The following is a 26,569-nucleotide window of genomic DNA, read 5'->3' on the forward strand; positions in this document are numbered from 1 at the left end:
TTAAGCAGTGGAGGAGCTCCAATAGAAGAGAATATCTGTAGCTCAGGGTTAAACTGTGGAAGCTTGGTGGTCTCTCTGAGCTTGGTTTTTTTCTTGCAGACGTTTCATTACCCAACTTAGGTAACATCATCAGTGTGAGTGAGTGTGGGATTTTCTGCCTGCTTATATGCAATTTGCTCTGCCAGTTTTGGTGGTTCCCTCATTACTGTTTTCTTCCTGATTGTCTAGTGCTGATCCCTGCTTATCTGAATGAGGGCTGCTAGAGGGGATGTATTGTAGCCTTTTTGCTTCATTCCTAGTCCAAAAATAGTCTGGCTGACAGGATGGAGATCTGTGAAGTGTATTTTGGGGAGCAGGAGTGGAGTGTTTTTGGTACATCAAGATAACTCTCCTTTCCATCACAGCTCCTCCTTCTGCACATCTGATCTATCAATTGCCCTATTGCTGGACTTGAGGTTAAGTGCTCCTTCAAAGGAGCATTAGCCTTGGTGGAGCAGTGGGCTAATGCCTCCTTAAGTAACACCAGCTGCCTGCAATTAGTGCAGGTTCGCATCCCACCAGGCTCAAGGTTGACTCAGCCTGCCATCCTTCCGAGGTAGGTAAAATGAGGACCCAGATTGTTGGGGGCAATAAGCTGACTTTGTAATAATGCCGCTGGGGGGGGGGCAAAAGCCCTAATAAGCAGGCATATACATAGAATGAAGGCTACTGCTAAGCACATTGATTTGTGCTAAGATTGTAAGCCGCCCTGAGAAGGGCAGGATATAAATGGGATTAAAAAAAAATGTGGTCGTATGTTGAGGACTACCTGTACCCTTCCCTTCACCCCTACTGCGGGAGGGATTTTTTTTTAATGATAACAACTTAACAGCTTTTATTGATAAACGTAACAATCACTTAAGCATCAGCAATAGTAACTTCAGCTTCCACCCCAGGCTTAATGCTGATAGAAGTTATTTGTTTGACAAACTCTGAAGGACTGTGTAAATCAATGAGGCGCTTATGTATACACATTTGGAAACGATCCCAAGTTTTGGAACCTTCACCACATGGTGTTTTTCTCGTAGTGATTCGCAGAGTCTTAGTAGGCATGCGAACAGGGCCTTTCACTTTCCGATTTTTTTCTTTAGCACCTCTGATGAGATCTGCACAAACCTTTTCAAGAGACTTCACATTGCGACTTGTCAAAGTAATTCTTATTCGATGAATTGCTACTTCTTGTTCCACAGGGGCCTTCCCAGTATCTTTAAACGCCATAGCTGCCGCGAAGCTTTCCTGACTGACTTAATCCCGGCCGAAGTGAGCACTAGAGGCCCAGGGAACAGTGGTGAGTCAGGAAACAAAGAACAAAAAGCAACGAAGACACTCGCCCAAAAAAAGCAGGGAATTTATTATGTCTGCTTTTTGGTCAGCTTAGTTTTGGGGTTGGTTTGAGATGGAGAGTTTTAAGCTGGGCTGGATTCCTATAGGTATTTGGCTCTCTTCAACATTTAACCCATATTTTAGCCACACTATCTGCAAAAGCCCCCAGTGAGGCAGGCTCAGGGACAAAATGTTCCATTATTAACCAGCTAGAGATGGAGGCTGTAGAATTCAAGGTCCCTCAAGAAATCCTTACAGACAACAGAGACAGCTCAATAAACCAAATTAAGAATCTAACTCTCTCTGAAGTTGTCAATAGTTTTCTAGGATTCATTCTCCCTTTTTTTCCTTGGGGTCTCCAAACAAGAATAAAATTCGTTTTTCTTAACTTTGAAGAGGCAGCTGCCTTCTTACTGATGAAAAGGAATATTATTTAAAAGCAGATTGTGTTCTAAGCATTTCTGCTCCCACTCAGGCAAAATGGTTCAATGGCCACCCATTAAGAGTTCTGCATTCTGATTTTTACAAGTGGGAATTGTAGCTGCATACAATGCAATATTATCCTGTACCCCAGGAAGGAAAAGAGTACCGTAAGTTTGAAAAGCATCAGGGGTAGCCTTTCAGAGAACATTTGTTCACAAGGAGACCTTTATTCCCCCCCCTTTTAACATAAGATCTATTTATGGTAAGATGACATCTGCAGCATCATGTTCTTTGTGAGCCTGGATGCTCTGAAAAATTGTGTATAGGAGCCCAAACTTTAAGCATTAAAATGGGCCGTGAGAAAATACAGCCTCCTTGCTAAATTTCATCATATTTTCAGCATATGAGTATATGATATATACTATACTGAAAACATTCTGGCATTGGGCTCTAATTAAAGTAGCTCTCAAGACAAATCAGCTTCTATAACTATTTTAATTGTGTATTTAGCCCTCATTTTCTGTACTGATCATTTCTCATCTCATCTGAGCATCCAGTTCTGAAAACCTGCTTTTACATCAAAATGATACTCCCATCCACAAAGATGAGAGCAGAATGTATGTTCATGATAACATCCATGGAATCTGTCACCAGGACAGATTCCTTCATGGGAAATTCAAAATGGTGACAATTGTACTTTGGTAAACTGGAAGTGTTGACAACATCTTATAGAACCAAAAAGCCATGGATTTCAGCATCTGATTTATGTGATATAGTGGTTAGTGGATGCGACTGGATGTGATGATTTGTGTTTAAATCCATTCTATCTTGAAGGTCATTGGCAACCTTCAGTATTTCTAAGCCTTATTACTGGGTAATTGGTGAAAATAGAAGACTTCACAGGAGAACCCTTTCTGTTTTCTTTTTAAACTGCCTACAAATTCAGAACTGCCTCACTTGTATCATCATCCAGGTTGCTGAATACACTTCACTTAGCACCATGCCATGTCTTAGCACCCCATGACCTGTATGTAAATTCCAGGCCACTGGTATAAGATTGTGTAATACTTGCTCCCTGCCATCTATTTCTGATGGGAATAATAATGGACAAGGTGGCTTTGTAGAAGAGGAGTTTTATGCAAAGTAAATCTGACTTTTAATACATGATACATTGAACATATTGCTAACATCTTCCTGCTTAGGAATCCAACAAGTACTTTGCTTTGGGCCTCTAGGCTGGAGTTCAACCTTCACCCCTTGGCAAAGCTCATTGACAAAGGTTAGCAAAGGGGAAGGAATTCATGCTACAAAATAGAAAGGCTGCAAGTCTCTGCTCCTTCTCCTTTTTTCCTTTTGCTCTATGTGTGAATGCTAGAACTTACTTGAACTGTCTATTGCTGAAAAACTCTCACCCTGATTGGTGGGCCTTGGTAGTGTTTCCAGGGTCACTGGAGGCAGGGGAACTGCTTGTCTTTTTTAATGCTATTTTTGGATTTTCTGTATATTGTGTGCTTTCTTCTCCACCCTTGCGCTATCCTGACGGTCTAAGTAAACACTCAAGGTTGTTATTGATTTATTTCACTACTACACTGTTTCTCCCTCCATGTAGGCATGCAAGATGACTGATAAGATTTAACAATATCTCAAAAGCAGTGCAATTAAAGCACAACTGAACATTCTACATTACGACATCATGTTAAAAAGCTGAACTGCATATTCTGAGTATGTAGAGTTAGAGAGGGCATATATGCCTGCCTTTTTTTAACCTGGAAAACTTCCCATAATCCCTAGCCAGCTTCGCCCCCCCCCCCCCCCCCCCCGTGCTGGCTGCCAGCAATGGGAGATGGATTCTGATACATCAGTCTGGAAAAGGATGATGTATGCCAGACCTGTCGGCGAAATTGCCATCTGACACCATTTGCTTCTGGGGATGCACTTTGGGTCAAAGCTTTTTTTTTTGGGGGGGGAAGGGTTTTTCTCATATCATGAATTAATAGTAAGAGGGCCACCTCAACATGACTGTGTACTATGCATGCATCACACCGCAGAAAGTAGTAAAAAGCACCCCAGCTCACTAACGTATCTACCATGGGGAAGAGGGGGTGGGGTGTAGATATGAACGCTGCTTGAAAGGTGTCGGAGACCGGCCTTGGGATTTTCACGAGAGTCCCCATATCCCTTTCCCGCTATAACTCCTCCTATATAAGAACGCCAGAAATAGAGGCGAGCAATTAGCTCTTACATTCGCAGTGCGCCGATTTTGCAATAAATAAATCAATAAATCAATAAATCAATAAATCGCCTGCTTAGCCAACGTCGCCCGAAAGCCATGCTGCTGTCGGAGCCGTGGGTGAGCCCGGACTCAGTAAAGGCGCCACTCGGGCTCCAAACCCCTCGAGGCGCGCAAGCGTTACGTGACGTGGGCCCCCCAGTCCAGACACGGTTCGAACCCCGCTCCGAGCGGGAAGCCGTCGCGCTATCTAGCGCGTCCGGGAATGGAGGAGCGCGTGGGAGCAAGGCTCGCTGCCTGGCCTGCCCTGCGTGAATCGGGCAACGTGCGCGCGCGGCCCCGCTCGGGCTGGAGTGAAGGGCGCGAGCGAGGGCGAGCGCGAGCTCAGCCGGGTCACACTCGACTGCACGTGCAGCGACGACGCCCCTTCTTCGCCCCGGCGCGCGCCAAACCGGTGGCCCCTGGACAAGCGCTGCCCGGCCGCCTCTTCTCGCGCTCTTCCCCCCCCCCCGCCGCCGCCGCCGCCGCCGCACCGTTCCTTTCCTGCTGCTTACTGCAGTGTTGGGGGGAGGGCAGATCTGGACCAAGATGGCGTTGCTGCTGTTGCAGTTTCTCCCAGGGTCAGCACTGGAACAGCTCCTGCCTTTGCTTTCCCGTTAGCGCCGGCGGCAGCGGCTCGGAAGTTGTGCAGTCGCTCGGAAGCCTTATTCCCGCCCGGGCGTTATTGCTGCCTTCTGGCCGCTTCGTCTCGCCGCTCTAGCCTCTCTCTACTGTGGAGGCTCCTGTTTTGATGCAAAGCTTCCCTGGCAGCCGGACTTGGGGTGGGGTGGGGTGGGAGCTGAGGGTAAAACCGTATTTTGGGGCTCTTGCAAGCGCTCACGAGGCTGTGTGCATTCTTTGGGTGACGGCAGCAGTCCGACCCAGCACAATTTTATTTTGCTATTGGCATCGTCTTTTGTTTTGATTTGGCACTGCAGCCCCGAACACCAGGGTGATTGCATTTTTTGGCCTCAAAAAACAACCCTCGTCGCCGTGTTGGTGGTTGTTCTTTAAGTGACTCTCTCTAATGTTACCCTTCGCAAGTGTGGCAATTTCTAGCCGAGCCCACTTCATCCCGTGGGTACCTGAAGGAGACGCATCGGGATAATAACATGGAGGAAGAGGAGGAGCTGCAGTCTTGAATTCCCTGGCTGTGCTGTCAAGAAGAGAGGAGATGGTGATTTTTAATGTGACACCCGTGCAACTTCTGGAGTTGTGAGAGCTTTTAATCTCCCCTGCATCCCACCGCCTCACCTGCCTGGTGCCAACCGCCTTTGCTATTTATTTTTTTTAATCTAGTTTTCGTTTTCTCGTCTTCGTACTTCCCACAACCCCCCTCCCCACTTTACTGCTTTTGCCATGGGAATGGTGGCAAATCTCTTGGCTATTGTCATGTCGGCTTCATTTTTCAACCCCAGCTTTGCCTTCAGTTCGCACTTCGACCCTGGTAAGTTGATTTACTTTTGGAGCTTTGGAGTAAAAAAAAAATCCCCCCAGATGCTCAGATGACTTTTTCACTTTGCAAAATGACTATGTTCCACTGGCCTTCCTATTTCCTCTCGGGATTTTGTATCCTTGCTTTCCATCTCTGCTACCAAAAAGGAGATGAATTTTGAGCATGTTATTCCCTTGTTTTGCAGGTTACCTGCTCCCCCTCCCTTCCAGCCCTGGTCCTTGCGGCACTTCTTTGCATTGTTTTAACCATTTGCTGAAACTGTTCCATCTTATATAATAGTTGATGGCAGGCTGGCAACTAAAGGGAACAAACAACAAAACCCTCACACACTGCTTTCGTCGTCGTGGGTGTAATGATTTTAGAAAGGTTCCAGAAGAACAGCTCCTTTCTGCAAAGTTACATCACCAATAATCAGTTATTCCACCCTTCTCACCGGCCTTTTTGGCAAGTTAGAGTATGTAAAAAGAATTCTTGGGCATTTCAGTAGGAAACAAATAGACACGGAGACCTAATTGTTCCTGAAAGATGTGCAATATCCTTGCATGTTATAAGATGTTGACCATACCAGCTGTTTAAAGATAGTGGGTTTGAGGAACAAGCTGTGAATTTCCTTTCTCTTGCCTGGAAAGTTGCTTTGAATTGCACAGGTAGAATTGTAAACAGGTTTGTGGTCAGAGATGTGTCTCTGCATTCTTGAAATGCTGCTTTGAATAAAGTCAAGAAAAATAAGGGAAAAGGTAGTTATTCACCTGGGACTGGGCCTTCTCTGTGGTGGATGTCAGACTGAATTAATGTCCCCCTGGTGGAATGATTGATTTACCTTAGTCACCCATCAACCTTTTGGCTAGGTAATTGGTAGCCCTTCATTTGTGGAAGAGCAGCATGTGGTCTTGGCAAAACCCAAATTGTTGCAGTCCCTGAGCGACTTACATTGTCTAGTGGTGGGTTTCTCTGCTTTTTCCTAGCCAGTTATCGTCAAAGATAGAAACGTATCATTTCTTCAATCTTCCAGTTTCTTCCTAGAGGGGTTTTATACCTATCATCTTAATTCTTTTTTGCTTATGGTTGTTGAAATGAACTACAAGGTTCTGTGGTTTTCATATCACTCCCTCCCACCCTCAAACCCTCATCTCTTCACTGATTTGTTGGTTCCATGGATCTTATCTGTATAAACTGTTCAAATGACTTAGAAACAGGTGTGAATAAGACAAATTTGGCTTTTAACACCCTCGAATGTCACTTTTCTGCCCTCCAGTGCAATCTTCAAGTGAAACAAATTGCCTTGTTCTGCTGTGATTAAAAGATGTTGGCACATTTTTCTAGATTCCATTGCAATTATATCTGGCAGGCCTGGAGTGAGCTTTTGGGCTCTGTTATGGATTGAAAGATCTCCTTAAAGTCATTGATTGGGTAATAAAAATGTATGTATATTTGGGGGTGGGGTGAAGGAATTATAAAAAATAGGACTTTATTTCTTATGACCCAGGTCGCCTAGGCAGAGGCAGGCTTCGATAGAGACCTTCATTGCTCTGTTAAATTCCACAACAAACAGCCCTACAATGGCTGGTAAGGCTCCATCCCACACTTCCCTGAAGGCAGCCATCCACAGTCCCACAAACAAAAGCCACTAAGCAACAAAACCAATTTGCAAAGGCAGAGAGGAAATCCAAAGACAAGGTGCAAGCTCACAGGACAAGGTCCAGAATCAAGGTCCACAGGGCAGGGCAGGTCCACTGGGCAAGGCAATTCCATGAGGCAAAAGGCAAGTCCACAGGGCAAAGGCACAAGGCAAGGCATAGGCAGAAACATGAATCAAGACTGAGTTTTTTCAAAGCCAGGGGAGTGCATGCCAAATCAAACAATTGTTCTTCTTAAGTCAACCCAAGTCAGCTGTTCGTTGTGAGGAGGGGCGGGGCGACCTTCTTCTGAGCAGCCTTGCAGACCTCCTTTGAGCTTGCCTCCACTCTACTCTAGGTGCCCTCGGATTGAGTGGGGGAGGAAGCTGTTCCTCATCAGAGGGGATCTTCTGCCTATCAGCCCCACTGCCTGTCTGCAGCTGATCCTCCCCCATGTCTGTGGACCTGGGACAGCACCATCGTCCTCAGACTCTGGCCTCTCCAAACATTCCGAGGGAGCTGTGCTTTCTCCATCGGTCAGTCCCGGTTCCAGCTCCTCCTTCTCCTCCAAACTGGGATCTGATGTGGCCATGACATTATGTTTATTAAACATTTGTATTTCCTCTGGCCACTTTTGAGCCATACCTTGCTTGGAATTATCTTAAGTGAGAATCTGTGACAAGGCTATTGCATAAAATACAGAGTTAACATCTAAAGAGTATGCAGGTCCATCATGAAGGCAAGAGAAAAATTCTGTGTTGTATAGGTAATTATATTTCAGGTTTTGTGTTAAATTTGTAGAACAGGCCAAAAATAAAAATGGAACTCTTCCCTTATTTACGTATATTACAATGGCTAAGAGTGTTTCAGAATTATATTCCACCCATCTAGCTACCAAAGGAAGTTGACAAATTGAGTGAAATAATTATGTTTTTGCTTCCCATCTCTCATGAATTCTAAAGTTTAGGGCCAACTGGAGTTTCAAAATGTCTTTGGCTGGAGCTCTTTACTAAAAGCAATATAAATATTCAATCTTTCATAATGGCAGACACACATTAAGGAGAAACATTATATTATATTCGTTTTCTATATTGTGAACTTTCATATTTAGGGAGAAGAAAAATATATAAGCATAATTTATAAAAAGCATCCAGGAAACATTGTTCAGTGTGTGTAACCATTAAATGACAAACTTTGTAGAGATGGTGAGAAAAAGAGGGGAAAGGCCATATAGAAAAGATAAGAATAGACACTTTAGTTATGCTTTTTTCTCTTGGTATGATCTCTGCATGCTGTTTGAATAATAAATAAAACTTTTAGTGCTTTTTTATATAGAAAAAATAGCCTTGGAAAATGGAAAGTTTTCTATATTAGGAAGCAAGAGAAAGAAACTTGTTTTCATTTTTTAACACGTAAATCGAAAAAAAATAGGAGTTACTTAATTATATATAATCCTTCAAAGAAACAGAAGTCAAGAAGTTACTTTAGAACTTTATCCCTAATTTGCAAATCTCATTCTATACTAAAGCTTGGTCAATATTAGTAACTAGAGAGGATGAATGGCCAGATAGCGTTTATATTGGATTTTCTGCAAATTAACTTTATTTAGACCATACACCAACATGCAGGTGACCTGCCTACTAGAAACTGGATTAGTTGTAATATCAGTTCTGCATTATCTTACAGCTTTAGGAAGTGGTATCACATCATGGACAACATAACTTTTCTGATTTTTATAGAACACCATAAACAGTGCTACCTTGGATTTTCCCATTCTTCATCATTATTGGGGGGATATGGGGCAAATATGTGGGACAGTTCTTGGATGCTTGACTGTTCTCCTCAGTTAAATATTACGCAAGGAAATGGGGTGAGTAACATTCTTCAAACCTGATCCGTTGCCATTGTTGGATTGGGCAAGTTGTCTTCATTGCTAAGAAAAACATCTTGAGCGAATGATTCCTGATTTTATTTTTTCTCTGAGCGTGATCTGAGTCTCTTGCCTGAGTCATCTGGAGATATTTTTCACTGAATTGCTATTCTATGATTATAGCACAGAATATACCCTTTATTATGATTTAGGATCAGAAAAGAGAATTGCTTGATATGTGGATTGGCCTACTTCATAGAAAAGCGGCTAGATTTATAGCACTCTTAAGCAAAATCTCTACAGGTTTAGTGCAGCATATGGTAATATCTATTACTGATCTAATCATTAAAATCACTACTGGAAGTTTAGGTACCCTAACTCCTAAAAAAAAAACTGTGACAAGACGGCACAATGCCACATTTAAAAGTATGTAAACAGTTTAGTTTTATTATAAAGGACCTAAAAAGAACTGGTTAGCAAAGGGTATGTGGATCTTTTCTACATGCGTATGGCAAGAGATAGGGACGCGGTGGCTCAGTGGGTTAGGACGCTGAGCTTGTCGGTCAGAAGGTCGACAGTTTGGCGGGTCGAATCCCGAGTGCCGCGTAGCAGAGTGAGTGCCTGTTACTCGTCCCAGCTTCTGCCAACCTAGCAGTTCGAAAGCACATGAAAATGCAAGTAGAAAAATAGGGACCACTACGGTGGGAAGGTAACAGTGTTCCGTGCGCCTTTGGCGTCTAGTCATGCCGGCCACATGACCACGGAGACGTCCTCGGACAAGCGCTGGCTCTTCGGCTTTGAAACGGAGATGAGCACCGCCCCCTAGATTTGGAAACGACTAGCACGCATGTGCGGGGGAACCTTTACCTTTTACTATGGTAAAGAGGTGGTCCATTAAAACTTCTGAATGACATTGGGGCAGGTACCTTGGGCTTTGCATGTTAGTTTGATGCAATGCAAATTTGTTTATATTCTTACAAATCTCCAGTTAAGGTTGGTATCAGGGATAACGGGCATTTGATGAAATTTGGGATCCAGAAATTCACGATCCTGCTACTTCTCCAATCTCTTTCTATGGATTCATCTACACTTTCTAATAAATGAGCAAAGACAACACCCTACTTTTCTCATTAAAGGAACTTTGTAAGTTGGGTGCCGCAGAAAGAAAGTAGGTGAACAGAAGTGGGGAGGAAGTGGGACTATTTAGAGAATTTGTTTTTGGGACCACTAGCGATATTTTATCTAAGAATCATCAAAATCCTAGAACCTAATTATGACTGTATCCTTGCAGACACACATGCATATACTGTTAATTTATTTATGAACAACACAATAATTTCCTAAAGGATTTCAGGCCTCTCAGTTGAGGCAAGGGATGGAGGACAGAGATGATTGATAGGAAAGATAACAGAAGAACAGAATTGGAATTGACTTTGGAAGTCTTCTAATCCACCCCCCTGCTCAAACCTCTAATGATGGAGCACCCACAACTTCTGAAGCTAAGACATTCCACTGATTAATTGTACTCACTGTCAGGAAATTTATCCTTGGTTCTAGGTGGTATCTCTCCTTGATAGTCTTGAAATGGATTGTGCATGCTTTTTCAAAGATATGGTGCTCTTGGAAGGCTGCTGTTTTGTAAGGAGCTGAGATAATCCACTTCTCATTAGTTATATAACATGGGGGAAACAAAAAGGGGAAACATGAAGACCACAGGGTAAAATAATTGCACCTGAATAGTCTACCATTGTGCACATATAGTGTGCATAAATCCAATGAAGTACATAGACATGCGCAATGCAGAATTCATGTTATCATTAGGGATACTGGTTGGTGTTTCCAGATTCATACAATGGTGGAGAATCACAGGAAAAGACACAAGAAAAAAGAAAAAAAAGGATGTGTGGAGGGGAGGGGAAAGTACGTGGTATAGTCAACACCAACCTGCTGAGGTTAATGAAAATATGGAACCACCTATGCAGTGTGTCAGACTTTATACAATGTACAGGTAGTCCTCAAATTATAACCATTCATTTCATGACTGTTTGAAACTACAATGGCACTGAAAAAAGTGACTTATGACCATTTTTCACACTTATGACCATTGCAGCATCCCCATGGTCACGTGATCAAAATTCAGATGCTTAGCAACAGCCATGTACAGTATTTATGATGGTTGCAGTGTCCTGGAGTCATGTGATTACCTTTTGTGGCCTTCTGATAAGCAAAGTCAAAGGGGAAGCCAGATTCACTTAACAACTGTGTTGCTAACCTTGACAACTGTGGCAAGGAAGAACGTTAAAAGAAACCCTCACTTGACAGCTGTTTTGCTTAGCAACTATAGTTCATGGTTACTGACTTTGGAGATTTTTTTTGGGTTGTTTTTGGCATGTTCAAATGATAACTTATCCCGGTAGAATACATAGATTGTGGCCTTGATGTCATAGGGTCTCCTCTGTGATGGTGTACCTTTCCATTTGGGGACCACAAAACATCCTACATCTCTGCATGTTTATATGAACCCCAAACATTCATTTCCTTATTTGTTAGGTCTCATATTTTAACAACCTGGCTTAACTGGATGGGGTTTCAGTTTAATCTAGGCTTCTGGGTTCCTTTCAAGCACACAGTAAAGGAATAAACTACTGGGCACCATTTTATATATTGATAGTGCTTCTCCACAATTTCTGTGAATGCTGAGGATTTATGTAGATAACTGAATTGACTAAATGGATGGAAGATCTGAACCGTGTTAAGTCTTTTGAGAGAGCACTTATGGAATAGAACAGTAGTAATGTAACATCAACCAATAATAATCTGACACTACAATAATAGTAGTATCTAAGACAATAGTAAAAAAAAAAGAATTAAGGATGTAAACTTGAAGAATGCCAAGATGCTCAAAACCTACAGGTTAAATCTGGAGGTCAATTTTGCTCTTTATCCCAAACTAGCTGTATCAAGCAGCATTGTCGGGCCCACCAAGTGAGGGCAGGCAGTTGATGGTTTTCTTTCTTCAGTTATAATGGTAGCTGCTGCACAGTACAGGATGACTACAGGATATTAATGGATTCAGCATGAGTCATCAACTCCTCTGGTCATTCATTTAGGATTCTTTATGTCGCAAAGGGAGTGTCTCTGGAAAAATTCAAATGCCTTCTCCTCTGCTACATGCCACTTCCTCCCTGCCAGAACCAAGCAATATTTGATTGGCCAGTGAGAGCCTGTGGGAGGAAACCTGCCAAAATTGGTCTTTAACTTTGACCCTTAAGCTATATTCATTAGGAGCCATTAAGAACCGAATTGGAGTTGCAGGGGCACCAATTTCTCTTTGCTCATAAATTCTCAGAGACCTTTGTTATTCAAATGTTACCACATTGTAGTCTGTACCATTGATTTCTGCTCCCTTCGGTTTTGCCCATTGAGTCAACAACGGTGTGACCTGCTGAGAAAACAATTAAGACAGGTGGACCATATTTCAACACAGTAAATATTAAATACAGGGTAACTTTGCTTATCCTTCCTCCTGTGTGTGTGTTCTTATTTGTTGATGTTTTGATCTCTCAGGGGCAGGGGATTCTGTTGTTAGTCCACCATTCCAATGAAATCCCTTGCCTACTTGGTGCAATCTTAGCCTTCAAAATGAAAAACCTCTTCTTCCAAGCAGAGGTTTTCTCATGGATGGTAGTTTTCCTTAATGTGCTGTGATTTTTAGACATCTAATATCAATGATAGGAACTTTTCATTTAGCCTTGTTTTCTTCTAATATGTCTATATGGATGAGTCTCTCACCAAAGAATCTCTACTTCCTGCCACCACACCAAGTTATACATATTGTACTTTGTGTAGCCTTTTAGTTGGCTACAGCCAATTCATCACCAAAGCCTACCTCTCACTGAACCCCTCCAGATGTGTTAAGGCTAAAGCTCCCAGACATCCCAGGCAGCTTACCTTTTTTGGTCTGGTCTCTACATATCTGAAGAACTCAAGGTTGAGAAAGTTGCTCAACTGAATTTCTTACTCCAAATCCAAAGCAGTTGTACTTTTCAGAGGTTTTTTTTGGAGGGGGAGGGAGGGAGGATGATGATGATTAACCAGGTTAAGGATATTATATTATTATTTGTCTTGACAAGAAACAATGGTTTCAAAGAGAGAAGCAACCTGGAATTAAGGAGAAACTTCTTGACAGTGAGGACAATTAACCAGCTTGCCTCCAGAAATTGTGGGCGCTCCATCACTGGAGATTTTCAAGAAGAGGCTAGACAGTCACTTGTCTGAGACGATATAGGTTCTCCTGCTTGAGCAGGGGGGCTGGACTAGAAGACCTCCAAGGTCTATTCTATTCTATTCTATTCTATTCTATTCTATTCTATTCTATTCTATTCTATTCTATTCTATTCTATTCTATTCTATTCTATTCTATTCTATTCTATTCTATTCTATTCTATTATCTGAATTTTGACTTTACAAGCAAAAGTGTACCCTGGTTTAAGCATGTTAATCCCACCTGGGGTCAGGTAATGATTGCTTCAGAAGGTAGATTTTTATCAGTCTTCTGCCCCTAACCCAGGCTAGGTTTCCAAAGACTCTATACATCTATTCCAGAATAGTTTTTAAAGGTCATACCTGCCTTTCTCCAGATTTGGCCAAGCATATAGAGCTGGAGGCTAAGATACAGATTACCTAAGGGCTTTATAAGTCTAAGCATGCTTAATATATTGCCTGTCATGATCGGCCAGTTGTGTCTTCTGTAAGAGACATGCGGGCATGGGCTGGCCATTCAAATAAATCATATTAAGGTAATACCTGCCTTAGGCAGTTGTGAAGCTTTTGAGTTTTATGCATCTTTATCGTACAATATAATAATAATAATGATATATCAGAATTATGTCTGTTTTTAAATTATTATCTTAATGAAATATGAAAGCCTGAGAAAGACAAGTCAGTAAGAATAAGCAATAAAAGTCTTAAGTAAGGCTTAATATAAAGAAGCAAGCAAGTGTAATTTCACATTTTTGGATATATGAAAAGCAACTATTAAAATTATTTTTCCACGTCTATGAAGCTTGGGGGATTATGGAAGTTACAGTTTAAAGTTTTAGAGAGCACCAGACCAGAGATGATTCCTTTGAAGGATTTTCTTGGTTACCTATTTATTTGCATCTCACCATTTTCCCAAAGAGTTACAGTCTTTTCCACATTCACTAATAATCACCAGATGATGAGAGAAATCTGGTGATTTGAGAGAATCATGGTTATGTGGTGCCCAGGAAGGCAATATTAGCAAATACAATGTTCTGATGATTGTGGAGGAATGATCCTGATCTCGATAGGTTGGATAGGCAGCCTTACTGATTTTTATGAACTTATAAAGGTTGGTGCTATGTTTGTATAGAACAGGTAGTCCTTGGCACTGAAAAAACTAACTTATGACCATTTTTCACACTTAGGACCGTTGCAGCATCGCCACGGTCATGTGATCAAAATTCAGACACTTGGGAATTGGCATGTATTTCTGAAACCTTGCAACTTTCTGAGAAGCAAAGTTAATGGGGAAGCCAGATTCAGTTAACAACCGTGTTACTAAGTTAATAACTGCACAGATTCACTTAACAACTGTGGCAAGAAAGGCTGTAACATGGGGCAAAATTCACTTAACAACTGTCTTGCTTAGCAATGGAAAATTTGGGCTCAGTTGTGGTCATAAGATGAGGACTGTGTGTATGGTCTTCAAAATCTGATCAGAGTCGAAAAGTGACAGTAGGATAAGATGGACCAGAGGAATTAGTAAAACAGATAAAAAGAAGGATTCTAGGTTGAGAAAGATTTCTAAAATACTGATGGCAAACCTGAGATGGGCTAAGCTTGGAAAAACTTGTTTATGTGCTTTAAGTTTAAACTATAGAGATTGTGTACAGTTCTTATTAAGATAAGGATACTCTGCTTCCTTCAGTGTTAGTACAGTTTTTCCAGGCAGAAAGTTTGATGTATTAATAGCAATGGGTTTTACTTAGTGTTTTTCTGTTTTGATTATGGATCTAGTACCTTAACATTTTAACATCTAGCTTGGTTTAGGCCTCTAAAAACAACATTTTTCAAGATTTCCTTGTTATTCTTAGAAGGGGATAATAGTTGAAACACAAGGATGTCACTAAGACATTGATTATCTCAGGAAAGGTTTGAAGCAACATGTCTGACATACAACTTACCTTAAACAATTCTTTACAGGAGGGACGTTGTGACTTCAGTAATCCTCATGAAGTTTCTCTGTGTATAGAATTATTGCAGATTCGATGTATTGGCGTGGAGATAAATGACATAGAATGCCAACAGGGTTGCATTACAACCTTATCCTCCCCAAATTAATTCATGAAAAATGCCATTTTTTTTAAAAAAAGTACTGTTTCAGTGTGCTGTTCATAAAGAGATTTTGTGGCTTCAGTTGTTAAGGGTTAGAATATTAGATAACTAGAAAAAAATTGTCTTTATTGTCAGCATTCAGAAATACTTCTTATATTGGAATATTAATGGGATGGAGCTTGAAAACCTGAATTAAAGCATGCCCTACACAAGTATATTAAAAGGAAAGATGGTTATTGTTGTTAATGTCACAATAAAATGGATGTAAAGATTTACTGTACTTCAGTTTAAAAAACCTTAATGTTTTAGCTAGAATATGCTTATTTATATGCATTTTCTTGAAGTTATGTTACCTCTGTTTACTGTAATTATTTGATTGAAGGTTTATCATATCTGAGCTGCAAAAATCCAGATGAAAACTACGCAAAACTAGTGCTCTGTTATCATCTGTGGCCATTCAGAATTTTGCAGTCCATATATGGTTATTTTATTTTGGAGATCATATTTGGACTGCGAATAGTTTTTCAGAACCAGATAGCCTCAGATCCCTAATCATTTTATCATTCAGAGTTCTTTGGTTACCAAGATAAGGACAGAGTTTAATTCAATCTAAAGAAACAAATGATAATATCAAATAAAGCAGACTGCGTAACAGATAATTTAATTGCTCCAACAATTAAATTAACCAGTAGTTTACAGAGAAGGAAAAACAGCTTGGATCCATGTCTGTGGAGATTCCCAGTCATCCAGGTCATAGTTGTCCCAAAGATGCTTTTTCACAAGCCAACTGGACCTCCTTGTTTTTCTTTGAAGACATTTCGCTTCTCATCCAAGAAGCTTCTTTATTTTATTTATTTATTTATTTATTAAATTTTTATACCGCCCTTCTCCCGAAGGACTCAGGGCGGTGTACAGGGCAATAAATATCGAAATACAAAATACAAAAGTTAAAAAAAAATTAAATAATTATGCCCAATATAATACAATAATTAAAAACTACGTTAAAACCAAACCCAACCCGGGCTTCCGGTGGCGACGCGACGCCGAAGACAGCCGTTTTCGGGCTGCCCGCTCCGCAGCTGTGTTTTTCCATCGTAAACAGCGCCGATCAGCTGTTTAGATGGATTTGAAGCCCCCTCCTCGGGAGAAGAGGAGGGGGTGAGGCCCCAGGTAGGGGTTGAGCTCTCCGGGGCCGCCTGAGCTGAGAGTTTGGGCGGCTGAAGGATTGAGCCCCCCCGAAGCCTGGGTTGCTCCGAGCTGCGCAGCGCCCCTGCTCCGGGATTTATGGAGCAGAGCCAGGCGTTAGCAACCACCCCTGCCAAAAGGAAATACTTTTGATTGTCAAGATGCAGGCAGAGCGGTACAGGAGGTCAAGGTGATGTGGACTCTTATCTTTACTCTCTAGCTCAATGGATTTTATAGCTTTAAAGTGAAAGTGCGCAATAAGTGAAAGTGGGGGAAGATGGCGGCTAAAACCTCTAAAGCTCTTCGGAGTGCGGGGTCTTCCCTGGTGCAACAGACCTCATTGCAAGCTTTGCTTCCTCCTGCACCTCCTCCGGCATTGACGCTTAAGGATTTACAAGATGCTCTTGGAAAGCATTCACAATTGATGTCTGACATGATGGATGAAAAGTTGAAAAAGCTGGAGGAGAAAATGGAGGAGAAAATGGAGAAATTGGAGAAGAAGATGGAAGAGAAGTTTAGAGCAATGAGGGTGGACATGTTGTCTATGATTGAATCTGTAGCTGAATGTGTGCAACAGCTGGATGTAAAAGTGAAGGATCTCAGTCAAAAGAACTCTATATTAGAAGCAAAGGTATTAGAAAATGAAAATATAAGGGATAAAATGGACGGAGAATTGAGCCTTGTTCAGTATCATCAGATGCAGTATGCTATTAGAATCAGGGGTTTAAAGGAGAATTGTAAAGAAGATTTAAAGCAGCTGATTTCTGAGGCTCTGGAAGGGGTATTGGGCCAGCCAGCATCTGAAATTGAGGGAAATATGGACAAAATTTTTCGTGTAAATTCATGGATTGCAAGACAGAGGAAGTTACCCAGAGATGTGGTGGTCTATTTTACAAAGAGAGTAATTAGAGATGAAGTCATTCAAGCTGCTTATGATACTAAATTGGTAGTGGCTGAGCAAGAAGTCTTGGTTTTAAAAGAGATTCCTCCGAAGATTTTAAGGAGAAGGAAAGATTTTGCATTTCTTGTACAGGAACTTAAGAAATGTGATATTAAGTTTAGATGGGAGATTCCAGTTGGACTGGTGGTGACGCATGAAGGTAAAAGACATCGTCTGGTTACTGTGGCCCAGGCACGTGATTTTTATAGCAATGTGTTAAAAGCAACCCCCCTATCATGTTTGGAAGCTGTAAAGGGATACGGCGAGGGAAAGCTTCAAGATGTTGCAGATAGACAGATAGAGGACAATGGTGTTGGAGGGGATCAAGATACAGTTTCATCGGATGTTGCAGGAGGCCAGAGGATGACGCGTGCCGCCCTAAGAAGAGCGAGACGAGAGCAAGAGCAAGACCAGCAGAAAGTTATGGAATCTCCAAAGTGTACTTACAGTGAAGCTGTGGGAGGGGCGCGGTCCAAAGAAGTTTTGGGGGTCATGACAGACGTGCTCCAAAAGCTTTGGAGCGTTAAGATTGGTGATTAAATTTTTAAATTAGAATGTCAATGGATTAAATTTATCATAGAGGAGAAAGAAAGTTTTTTTTTAATATTTAACACAATTTAAGATTGATGTTATTTGCTTGTTAGAAAAGTATATTAGGGTTATGCACTAAAAGTATGTGTTGAACTAAGAATGGGTATGCAAGCTCCTAATTAACAACAAGTTGTTTTACAGACTGCTTAAACCTTTTTTTTTACTCTTTTTATTTGAACTCAAGGATGATTTGGAACTGCGAGACATTTGGCGTGATACATGCAAGAATTATTTTTGATCATAGTTTAGTTTGGTTGGAGATTATTAAGGTTAATAGAGATAGGCGCTTTTGGCGCGTAACTGAGAATTTGTTTAGAAATTAGAGAAAGGTTGGAGAATGTAAATAGTAGGTGAAAGTTTTTTTTTCTTTTTTTTTGAAATTAATATGAATAAGGACTGGGATTAAGAAAATCTATTCTGAGTAAAGCTCTTTTTCTGTTTTCCTCTTTTTCTTTTTTACTTTATTTGTAATATTAATATTGTTTGTATTCATTTTATATGAGCTAGAGGGAGATAGAATTAATAGTTTATTGCTGATAACATAGGGGTGCTTATGTTTGTTTTTTGATTTTATACCCTGTATTTAGCTCTGGGAAGTCGGGGGGGGAGGAGGGAATGGGGGAGAGGGATAGGGAGGGTTGGGTGGGGGTGCGGGAGGGGGGATTAAAGTCAAAATGTATTGTAAAACTTTTTAAATAAAACCAAACCCAACCCCAAACCCATCAGACCAGGCCGGATTGTTCAAATAGATAGGTTTTTAGATCGCGACGGAAGGAGCGAAGGTCGGGGGCCATCCGGAGCTCAACCGGCAAGCGGTTCCACAGGTCTGGTGCGCCCACAGAGAACGCCCTCTCCCTGGGGGCCACCAGTCGACATTCTCTGACCGGTGGCACCCTGAGGAGTCCCTCTCTGTGGGAGCACACTGGATGGAGGGAAGTTGACGCCGGCAGCAGGTGTTGCCGTAGGTAATCCAGACCCATGCCTTCTTCAGCTCTGAATGGTATGAAAAAGCATCTTTGGAACAGTTTGGATTCATGTTTGTTCTGCAGCATCAGGGAAAAAACTAAAACAGTATTCTATGCAGAAAAAACTCCTGAAAAGTAGACCCAAGGCTATATGCCTTTTCCTACCATGAAGAATTCATTACCCCTAACTAAGTCTCAACTTACATGCTTTGATGTGGAAATTCCCATTTCCCCTATTCCAACTGCATTTGCTTATAAATATTCCAGGCTTAGAAAAAGACACAGTACAACCAAAATTAAGTCTCTAAAGATTCAGTAGAAAATGCAGGCCTACTAATCTCTCTTGTTTAACTCAACAGGACTTAAAAACGCTTCATTTTGATTGGATCAAGGTTATTTTTGCCGCTAGTTGGGGGATCTCTGTATCAGAATTGAATGGATTAGTATTTTTTTTTATTTGCAAAAAACAGTTTTTATAGAAATGGGAAAATGGCATGTCTGCTGAAATGTAGCTTTATTTACTTGGTCCAGCAAGTTAATAAAGGTGTTGTTGAACATGTATGAAGATGTGCTAATAGGGAATCGGGTTTGCTCTCAATCTATATTTACTCTCAATCTATATATTCTAGTGGCTTTCCTGTCGATGTTGGTGGAAGTGGTTCAGCTGTTATTGTTTGCTTATTTGGTAGTTCCTTGATTGGGGTATTGTTCACTTCTTGATGTTAGTCTGATGTTAATGGTATTAATCTATGCTCATCTGGGTGTTGATTACTGGTGGAGAGGTATTTTGGTCTTTTTGCTCCCTTTTTGCTTTATTGATTGACTCTTTTGCATAGTGTGTAGATGTTGTTTATGTCTATGTCTTTATTGATGGCCAGTTTGTCAGAGTGCCAGGCTTCTAGATAGATAGATGAGAGGAGGTAGGTAGGTAGGGAGGGAGGGAGGGAGGGAGAGAGAGAGAGAGAGAGAGAGAGAGAGAGATATTTTGTGGAGTACAGCCCACATTTTCAGCTATATGAAATATCAGTCTACTATATTATTGCAAACATTGAAAATGCTTGATGTCTATGGAGTTTCTCAATCATCCAGATCATGGTTGTTCCAAAGGTGTTTCTTTTCTCATCTAAGAAGCTTCTTCAATTCTGACTGAATGGTGGGGAATGGGAGGATTTATATTCAGATGACTGCAAGAATATAAATTGTTCCATTCCCCACCATTTAGTCAGAACTGAAGAAGCATCTTGGTTGAGAGGAGAAATGTTTTCAAGAAAAAAAAACTAAGAAAGTCCAGTTGCCTTTTGGAAAAGCAGCTTTAGAATTCAAAATGCTTGAAAATCCACAGTGCTTTCTAGTGGCAATGTTAAATTAAAATGAATATGTCTGAAATATGTAAAGGACTTTAAAGAATGTCAAACAGTATTTTTTCAACACATGAAAAAACAGGTTTAGCATCTCAAAGGTACAATAGTAGCCTGAGTTCCAAGCAGGAAGTTTAAGAACTTCCAGTTAGAGAATAAAACATCTCTTTAAGAGGAACCCTTGTATTGCTTCCTTCACAGTGTAATTCTTCCACCTATATGAATAGATAGAAGTTCAAATGTGTTACTGTTTTGATAATGAAAATAATTATAAGATTAAGAATGAAAAAGGCAGCAATTAGAGGGAAGTACATGGATTTATTTTATTCATGAAAGCATTTTTAAAGTATCTTCACTTTGTAAAGCATTCTTGTTTCTTTGCTAGTAAGCAAAACGTATGTTTCTTTATCAGGAAAAATGTGGATGGCGTATTCTTAATTAAATAACATTGGAACAAATACTGTAGAAAGACATGTCATTATGTGAACCAATCTGGCAAAGAATGTTGCCATTGTTTGAACCTGGCCAATCCATTTTAAGTAGCCTAATATTCTACTCAGATAACAATATTAGGTACCTAATATTATAAAAAGAGAAGGTTTTTATTTACTTGAACTCCAGTACATGCCATATATTTTAGCATGGTTGAATGAATACACACACACATAAACACATACATACACATCATACACATCTGTTTACTACTAATTATTACGGTGATGATTAGCGATCAGGAATTGTAGAACGAGAAAGCCGGGAAGAAGACTGGTAAACTGCTCACTGCTTTTCTTTATACTGTACTCTCTCCGTATGTTCTCCAGCAGACATGAAGCTAGAGGCTAAATAATTGCATATATGTTGTCCACCTGTGACCTCCATCTATCTATTTTTTTAGAAAAAAATAGAGCCAGTTTGGTCTAGTAAAGTACCAGACTAGAAAGCAGGAGATCGTGAGTTCTAGCCCTCCCTTAGCCATGAAAGCTGGCTGGATGCCGTTGGGTTAACTAAGCTTCCTAAGTCCAACCCACCTCACAGGATTGTTGTGGGGAAAAGAGATGGAGGAAGGCGTGTAGGATATGTTATTTGTAAAAATAATAATGGCAGGATATAAATAAATAAATGAAATTATTTTTATGAAGCAGCAGGAGATATGGACAACATTGTAAAGACTAATTCCAGGTAGCGTTTATTTTGCCCATCCCTTCTTCACCTGTTGTTTTTTTACTCTCTGCAGATAGAGCTATAGAGTTCAATGTAAAAGCTTCTGAATACAGAGCTCCTATTGTTACTAGTCAAAAGGAATCTGTCTTAATGAATGTTATGTCTGTGTGAATAAGTAAAAAGCTGAAAAAGCAATAGCAAAATGTGGGAGTGTTAAGGCGAAAGATAAGAATACTGAATACTTTGTAAAATTTTGGCTGGAAGAATCTATAGGGTGAGTAACACAGAATACCTTAAGCGGTTATGTAGTTTATTTGATTTTTGGCTTACTTTGTTAAAAGAACTATTCGTAAGGTTTATCACATTATGTGAATGTAGACAATTGTAGTTTGTAAATCAATATTTATAGCACTGTATAATATGCTTTAACATTGTGCTTTAATCAGCAAACCATCTCTTAGTGCAATGTGCAGTTTTCATCATTTACTTTTTATTATTTATTTATTTATTTTTCGCATTTATAAACCTGCCATCTCTCTCAAAGAAAAACTCTGAGTGCTCTGCAATAAAATGTTGGACTATAAAAACAGTATATAAAAATTAAAAAAATAAAATAAAATTTTTTTTTGAGTGAGGCAAGAATAATTAAGCCCAGTTACAGATCAATTGAAAAAGTGAAGAGAGAGGGCTCTTGGGGCACCAACCAGCTCCATGGCTGCGTGCTTCTTTGGGCTCCCCACACAAGGCCATAGCCATGTTTTAATTCCCCTTCGGCAGGTCAGGAGACCAGGGAGCCAGCCTCGCCTCTGGTGGGTAGAATGTTCCACAGGGTGGGGGCAACAATAGAGAAGGGTCTTCCTGGATTCTGTCAGTCAGAATTCTTTAACTGACAGGGTGCAACGTATCTTTCCTGCTGGACTGGCCAGTGTAATGGAATGAATGTAGGTAGCCTGGCCCCATATCATGTAGGGCTGTAGAGATTACAACCAATACCTTGAGTTGGACCTGGAAGCAAACCAGCACACATGCAGCTCGTGGAGCAAAGTTTTTATGTATGTCCTTTTTTAGGTGCTCGATATAGCTTGTGCAGCTGCATTTTGCACCAGCTGAAGCTTCTGGATATTTTTCAAGGGTAGCCCCATGTACAGCACATTGCAGTAGTCCATATGGGAGATGACCAGGGCATGAGTGACCTGCCAGTCATTATTAATGTGACTGAGGTAGTCAGAAAGTAAGCTCTCCTGGTACAAGATAGATTTGAAGAAGTGATGTCAGTTCATTAGTTTAGACTTTTATTGAAACATTGGATAAGTGAGAACAGAGTGTTATTGGAAATACATCACTTTTAAAACATGGACCTTTAGAAACTGGTGAAAATAGTAATATTTTGATGGAAATTATGTTTTTCAAAACAGCAACAACAACAACCAGGGAATGAGGAAGGGTAGCAAATAGTTTTGAGCCAAAGAGTATCTGCAAACAGATAAGCATACGAGGGTAAATACTTCTGTGTCTGCAGGCGGGTTGTGGTGATGGTTTGTGGCTTGTTTTTTCAAACACTGCACCAAAGTGATAGAAGATTAATTCTGTTGGACTGTTCTTGGTCTTAAAAATTAAAGCAGTGAATGGTTAGAAAGAGCTCTACTGTAAGCTTGTTCTGGTCATGATTTTTTAAAGCTGTCTTTTTTCTAACCCTTGCTGATTTCCTTTGCTCTTCTGCCTGGCATGGGTGATTACCTTTTGGATGATGACAATGCAAATTCCTGTCAAAGTAAATTAAGAGAAACTTACCACAGAAGGTTTGAAATGGCTCAAATCTCTGGAATTGTTCAGAGTACAAATTATGACTCATGACATCCCATTTTCCCCGTTGCCTTCAGTGAACTAAAAAGGTTTGGGTGTGAAAGCGAGGACAACTTTTTTCGGCCTACTGCATTAATGAAAGAGAGAAAATAGGGTTTGGATATATGACATTCACAAGCTTTTCTGGGTTTGAAACGGAATAATTCCAGTATGAAGAGAAACCTACTTCCATTTCATTTGTATCTTTTATACTTGCATTCCTGAAACGCCCATCAACCTTTCCCAGCAAAACCATGAAACAAGCATTTTATGTTTCTACGTATTTCTGCAAACAAATTATCAAAATAAAAAAATGAAAAACCCAACAGCCTTTGTGAACAAAGTTTCCATGTATTGTTTTATGAAAAGAATTTGTATTTGAAAATTCTGATGTTCTGTACGATCTGAATAAAATGTGTCATTTTTCTTTTCATTTTAAATCTGAAATTTATTGGATTTAACTTTAAATTTAATTTGTAGCTATCCGATGCATTTCCAACCTTTACAGCTACCTTTTTGAGCACTATGTATAGCTGAAAAAACAAATAATAATATTAAATGTTTTGGTTTATTTGTATAGATTTTTATAATATGTAGCAGAAAATAACAATAACAAAAAGAAGTACAATCTCCTATATCGTTCGGAGGCACATAAGTCAAATAAATAAGATTCTTTTTTTTTTGCTTTGTATCTTTAAGAATAGAGGCACATTTACCTAAAATGTCAAACATGTATGGCGTATTACCAAATCAAATTTGTTACTGGACAGAATTAGATAATTATTGAATGAAGAATAATTTTATGAATCTTATTAAGGTTAAATGCAAAGCAGTGTGATTTTTCCCCCTGTCCTGACTTAAACCAGTACATTTTGGAATGAGACCCACACAGTACTGAATAAGTTGCACACTTCGTTTTACACCATAATTACAATTTGTTTCACTTAGTCTACAAAGTAAATAATTGTGATGGAATTTCTAGACTGTGTTAATGTTGTGGTGTGTTCCTGAGCACATTGTTTCCCTAGCTACCGTATTTTCCGGCGTATAAGACGACTGGGCGTATAAGATGACCCCCCAACTTTTGAGATGATTTTCAAGATTTTTCGTCTTATACGCCGGAAAATCAGCGAGCCCGGGAAGGCACGCCCTCCCCTCTCACTGTGGAGGAAGCAGGGCAGGCTGGCGTCTGGCGGGAGCCGGCAGGGAAGTCCTGCACATGCGCGCGCTCCCCGGCTCCTAAGGAGTCCTCGGGGAGCCATGGCAGGCGCCTCACGCTCTTCCCTCTTGAGGCAGCATCGGCGGAGCCGTCCGGCGTCGGGCGGGAGCCGGCAGGGCAGTCCTGCGCACGCGCGCGCTCCCCGGCTGTTAAGGAGCACTCCTTAGCAGCCGGGGAGTGCGCGCATGTGCAGGACTGCCCTGCCGGCTCCCGCCCGACGCCGGACGGCTCCGCCGATGCTGCTTCAAGAGGGAAGAGCGTGAGGCGCCTGCCATGGCTCCCCGAGGACTCCTTAGGAGCCGGGGAGCGCGCGCGTGCGCAGGACTGCCCTGCCGGCTCCCGCCAGACGCCAGCCTGCCCTGCTTCCTCCACAGTGAGAGGGGAGGGCGTGCCTTCCCGGGCTCGCTGACTTGCAGCCAAGCCGGAGCCGAAAGGGGCTTTTCCTTCCACCCACCCTTTGGAATAGACGCAAGAGCTCCCGGGGTCTGGCGTTTGCAAGGGGGAGGGGAAGGGGCTGAGAGGCTCTTGGGGGTGGGAAGGGAGAGTCACGTTGGAGCGGGGACTGGACTAAGGAGGCTTGAAGTTGCTTTGCAAGAATGGGGGCGCTCGATTGATTTATGTACTATTTTCCGGCGTATAAGACGACTGGGCGTATAAGACGACCCCCCAACTTTTGAGATGATTTTCATGGGTTAAAAAGTCGTCTTATACGCCGGAAAATACGGTATATACTACTAAAATTCTATGGTCTATTTGTCTGTTTGTAACCTTCAGTTAGTCCAGTCATGGCACAAAAGTTTTTGAATAAAGTTACCTAGGTTCCATTAACTTAAAAAATGCATAGAAAATTGGGACCCATTACTCCTGTGTAATTGAAATTTCAAGGATCTTCGCACCAATTGCATTTGCAAAGTTTTGGCTGTTTGTAGCCTTATCACAGTCAGCTATGGTCATGGGATTGTGACTCTTGACATTCCTTGCTAGCTTCCCACAAGCAAAGTCAATGGGAAAGTCGGTAGGAACTCAAAAGTCATTCCTGCTTCAACTGCTTTTTCTGTCTGCCTGTGATCATTCTGCTTATCTGTTTAGGTAAGGAAATATCTCTGAAAGGATGACCCAATGGTTGTCTAGTGACATATAAAGATACAAAGTACAGGTAGTCCTTGACGTATGACCACAGTTGAGGCCAAAATTTTTGTTCCTAAATGAGACATTTGTTAAGTGAGTTTTGCCCCATTTTACGACCTTTCTTCCTCTTCTTAAGTGAATCGCTGCAGTTGTTAAATAAGTAACACGATTGTTAAGTGGCTTCCCCATTGACTTTGCTTGTCAGAACGTTGCATAACATGGTCACATGACCCTGGGACACTGGAAACATCATAAATATGAGACAGTTGCCAAGTATCTGAATTTTGTTCACCTAATCATGGGGATGCTGTTATGGTCATGAAAAATGATCATAAGTCACCTTTTTCAACTTTTAACGGTCACTAAATAAAGTGTTGTAAGTCAAGGACTTTCTGTAATAGATGCATTGCCTTCTTAGCCTTAGGTGGGTCGGAGCTCATGTTGTCATATGTATGAAGTATTAGTTGTGGGAATGGCAGTGTCAAATGGCCATTGCTCTAACAAAGGTTGTATTTAGCTGTGTTATGTCAACTGAGCCACAGTTATCCTTACTTTATTGGAAGAAGAAACCCCAGGTTCTGATCAAACACTAATGCCTATAATATTATTCCCAAAAGGGTCACAGTTACATAACATTGTGTATTTGAAAATAGCCATTTTTGAAGAATGTACTTCTTGTCCTGCTTTTGGCATCATCAGAGAGTTTTATAATTTATATTATTACCTCCCTCTGGACATCTTGTTTCTTGGCCATGATGCACAACAGTATTTTTTTAACAAATATTGGTCTTTATTTATTTAAACAAACTAGAAAAAAAGGAAGA

General features: G+C 40.9%; 2 protein-coding genes across 2 annotated transcripts in view; one reads left to right on the plus strand and one right to left on the minus strand.

Moving 5' to 3' along the window:
- Positions 1 to 820: 820 nt before the first annotated feature.
- Positions 821 to 1,346, minus strand: LOC308661975 (small ribosomal subunit protein uS10-like). Its single transcript, XM_081317294.1, has one exon. It carries the CDS (start codon positions 1,255 to 1,257, stop codon positions 898 to 900), a length of 360 nt encoding a protein of 119 aa, XP_081173420.1. The 5' UTR covers positions 1,258 to 1,346; the 3' UTR covers positions 821 to 897.
- Positions 1,347 to 4,930: 3,584 nt separating this feature from the next.
- Positions 4,931 to 26,569, plus strand: part of AATK (apoptosis associated tyrosine kinase) — an 84,899-nt gene continuing 63,260 nt past the window's right edge. The window contains exon 1 of the mRNA XM_081317300.1: positions 4,931 to 5,501. Coding sequence (XP_081173426.1) covers positions 5,414 to 5,501 — 88 coding nt within the window. The 5' untranslated portion in view covers positions 4,931 to 5,413. The remainder of the gene's footprint in view (positions 5,502 to 26,569) is intronic.

Source organism: Vipera berus (genome assembly GCF_964194415.1).
Source record: "Vipera berus genome assembly, chromosome: 2".
NCBI lineage: Eukaryota > Metazoa > Chordata > Lepidosauria > Squamata > Viperidae > Vipera > Vipera berus.

Coding starts and splice junctions, on each gene's coding strand:
- LOC308661975 (XM_081317294.1), bottom strand. CDS start 1,257: ATGGCGTTTAAAGATACTGGGAAGGCCCCTGTGGAACAAGAAGTAGCA.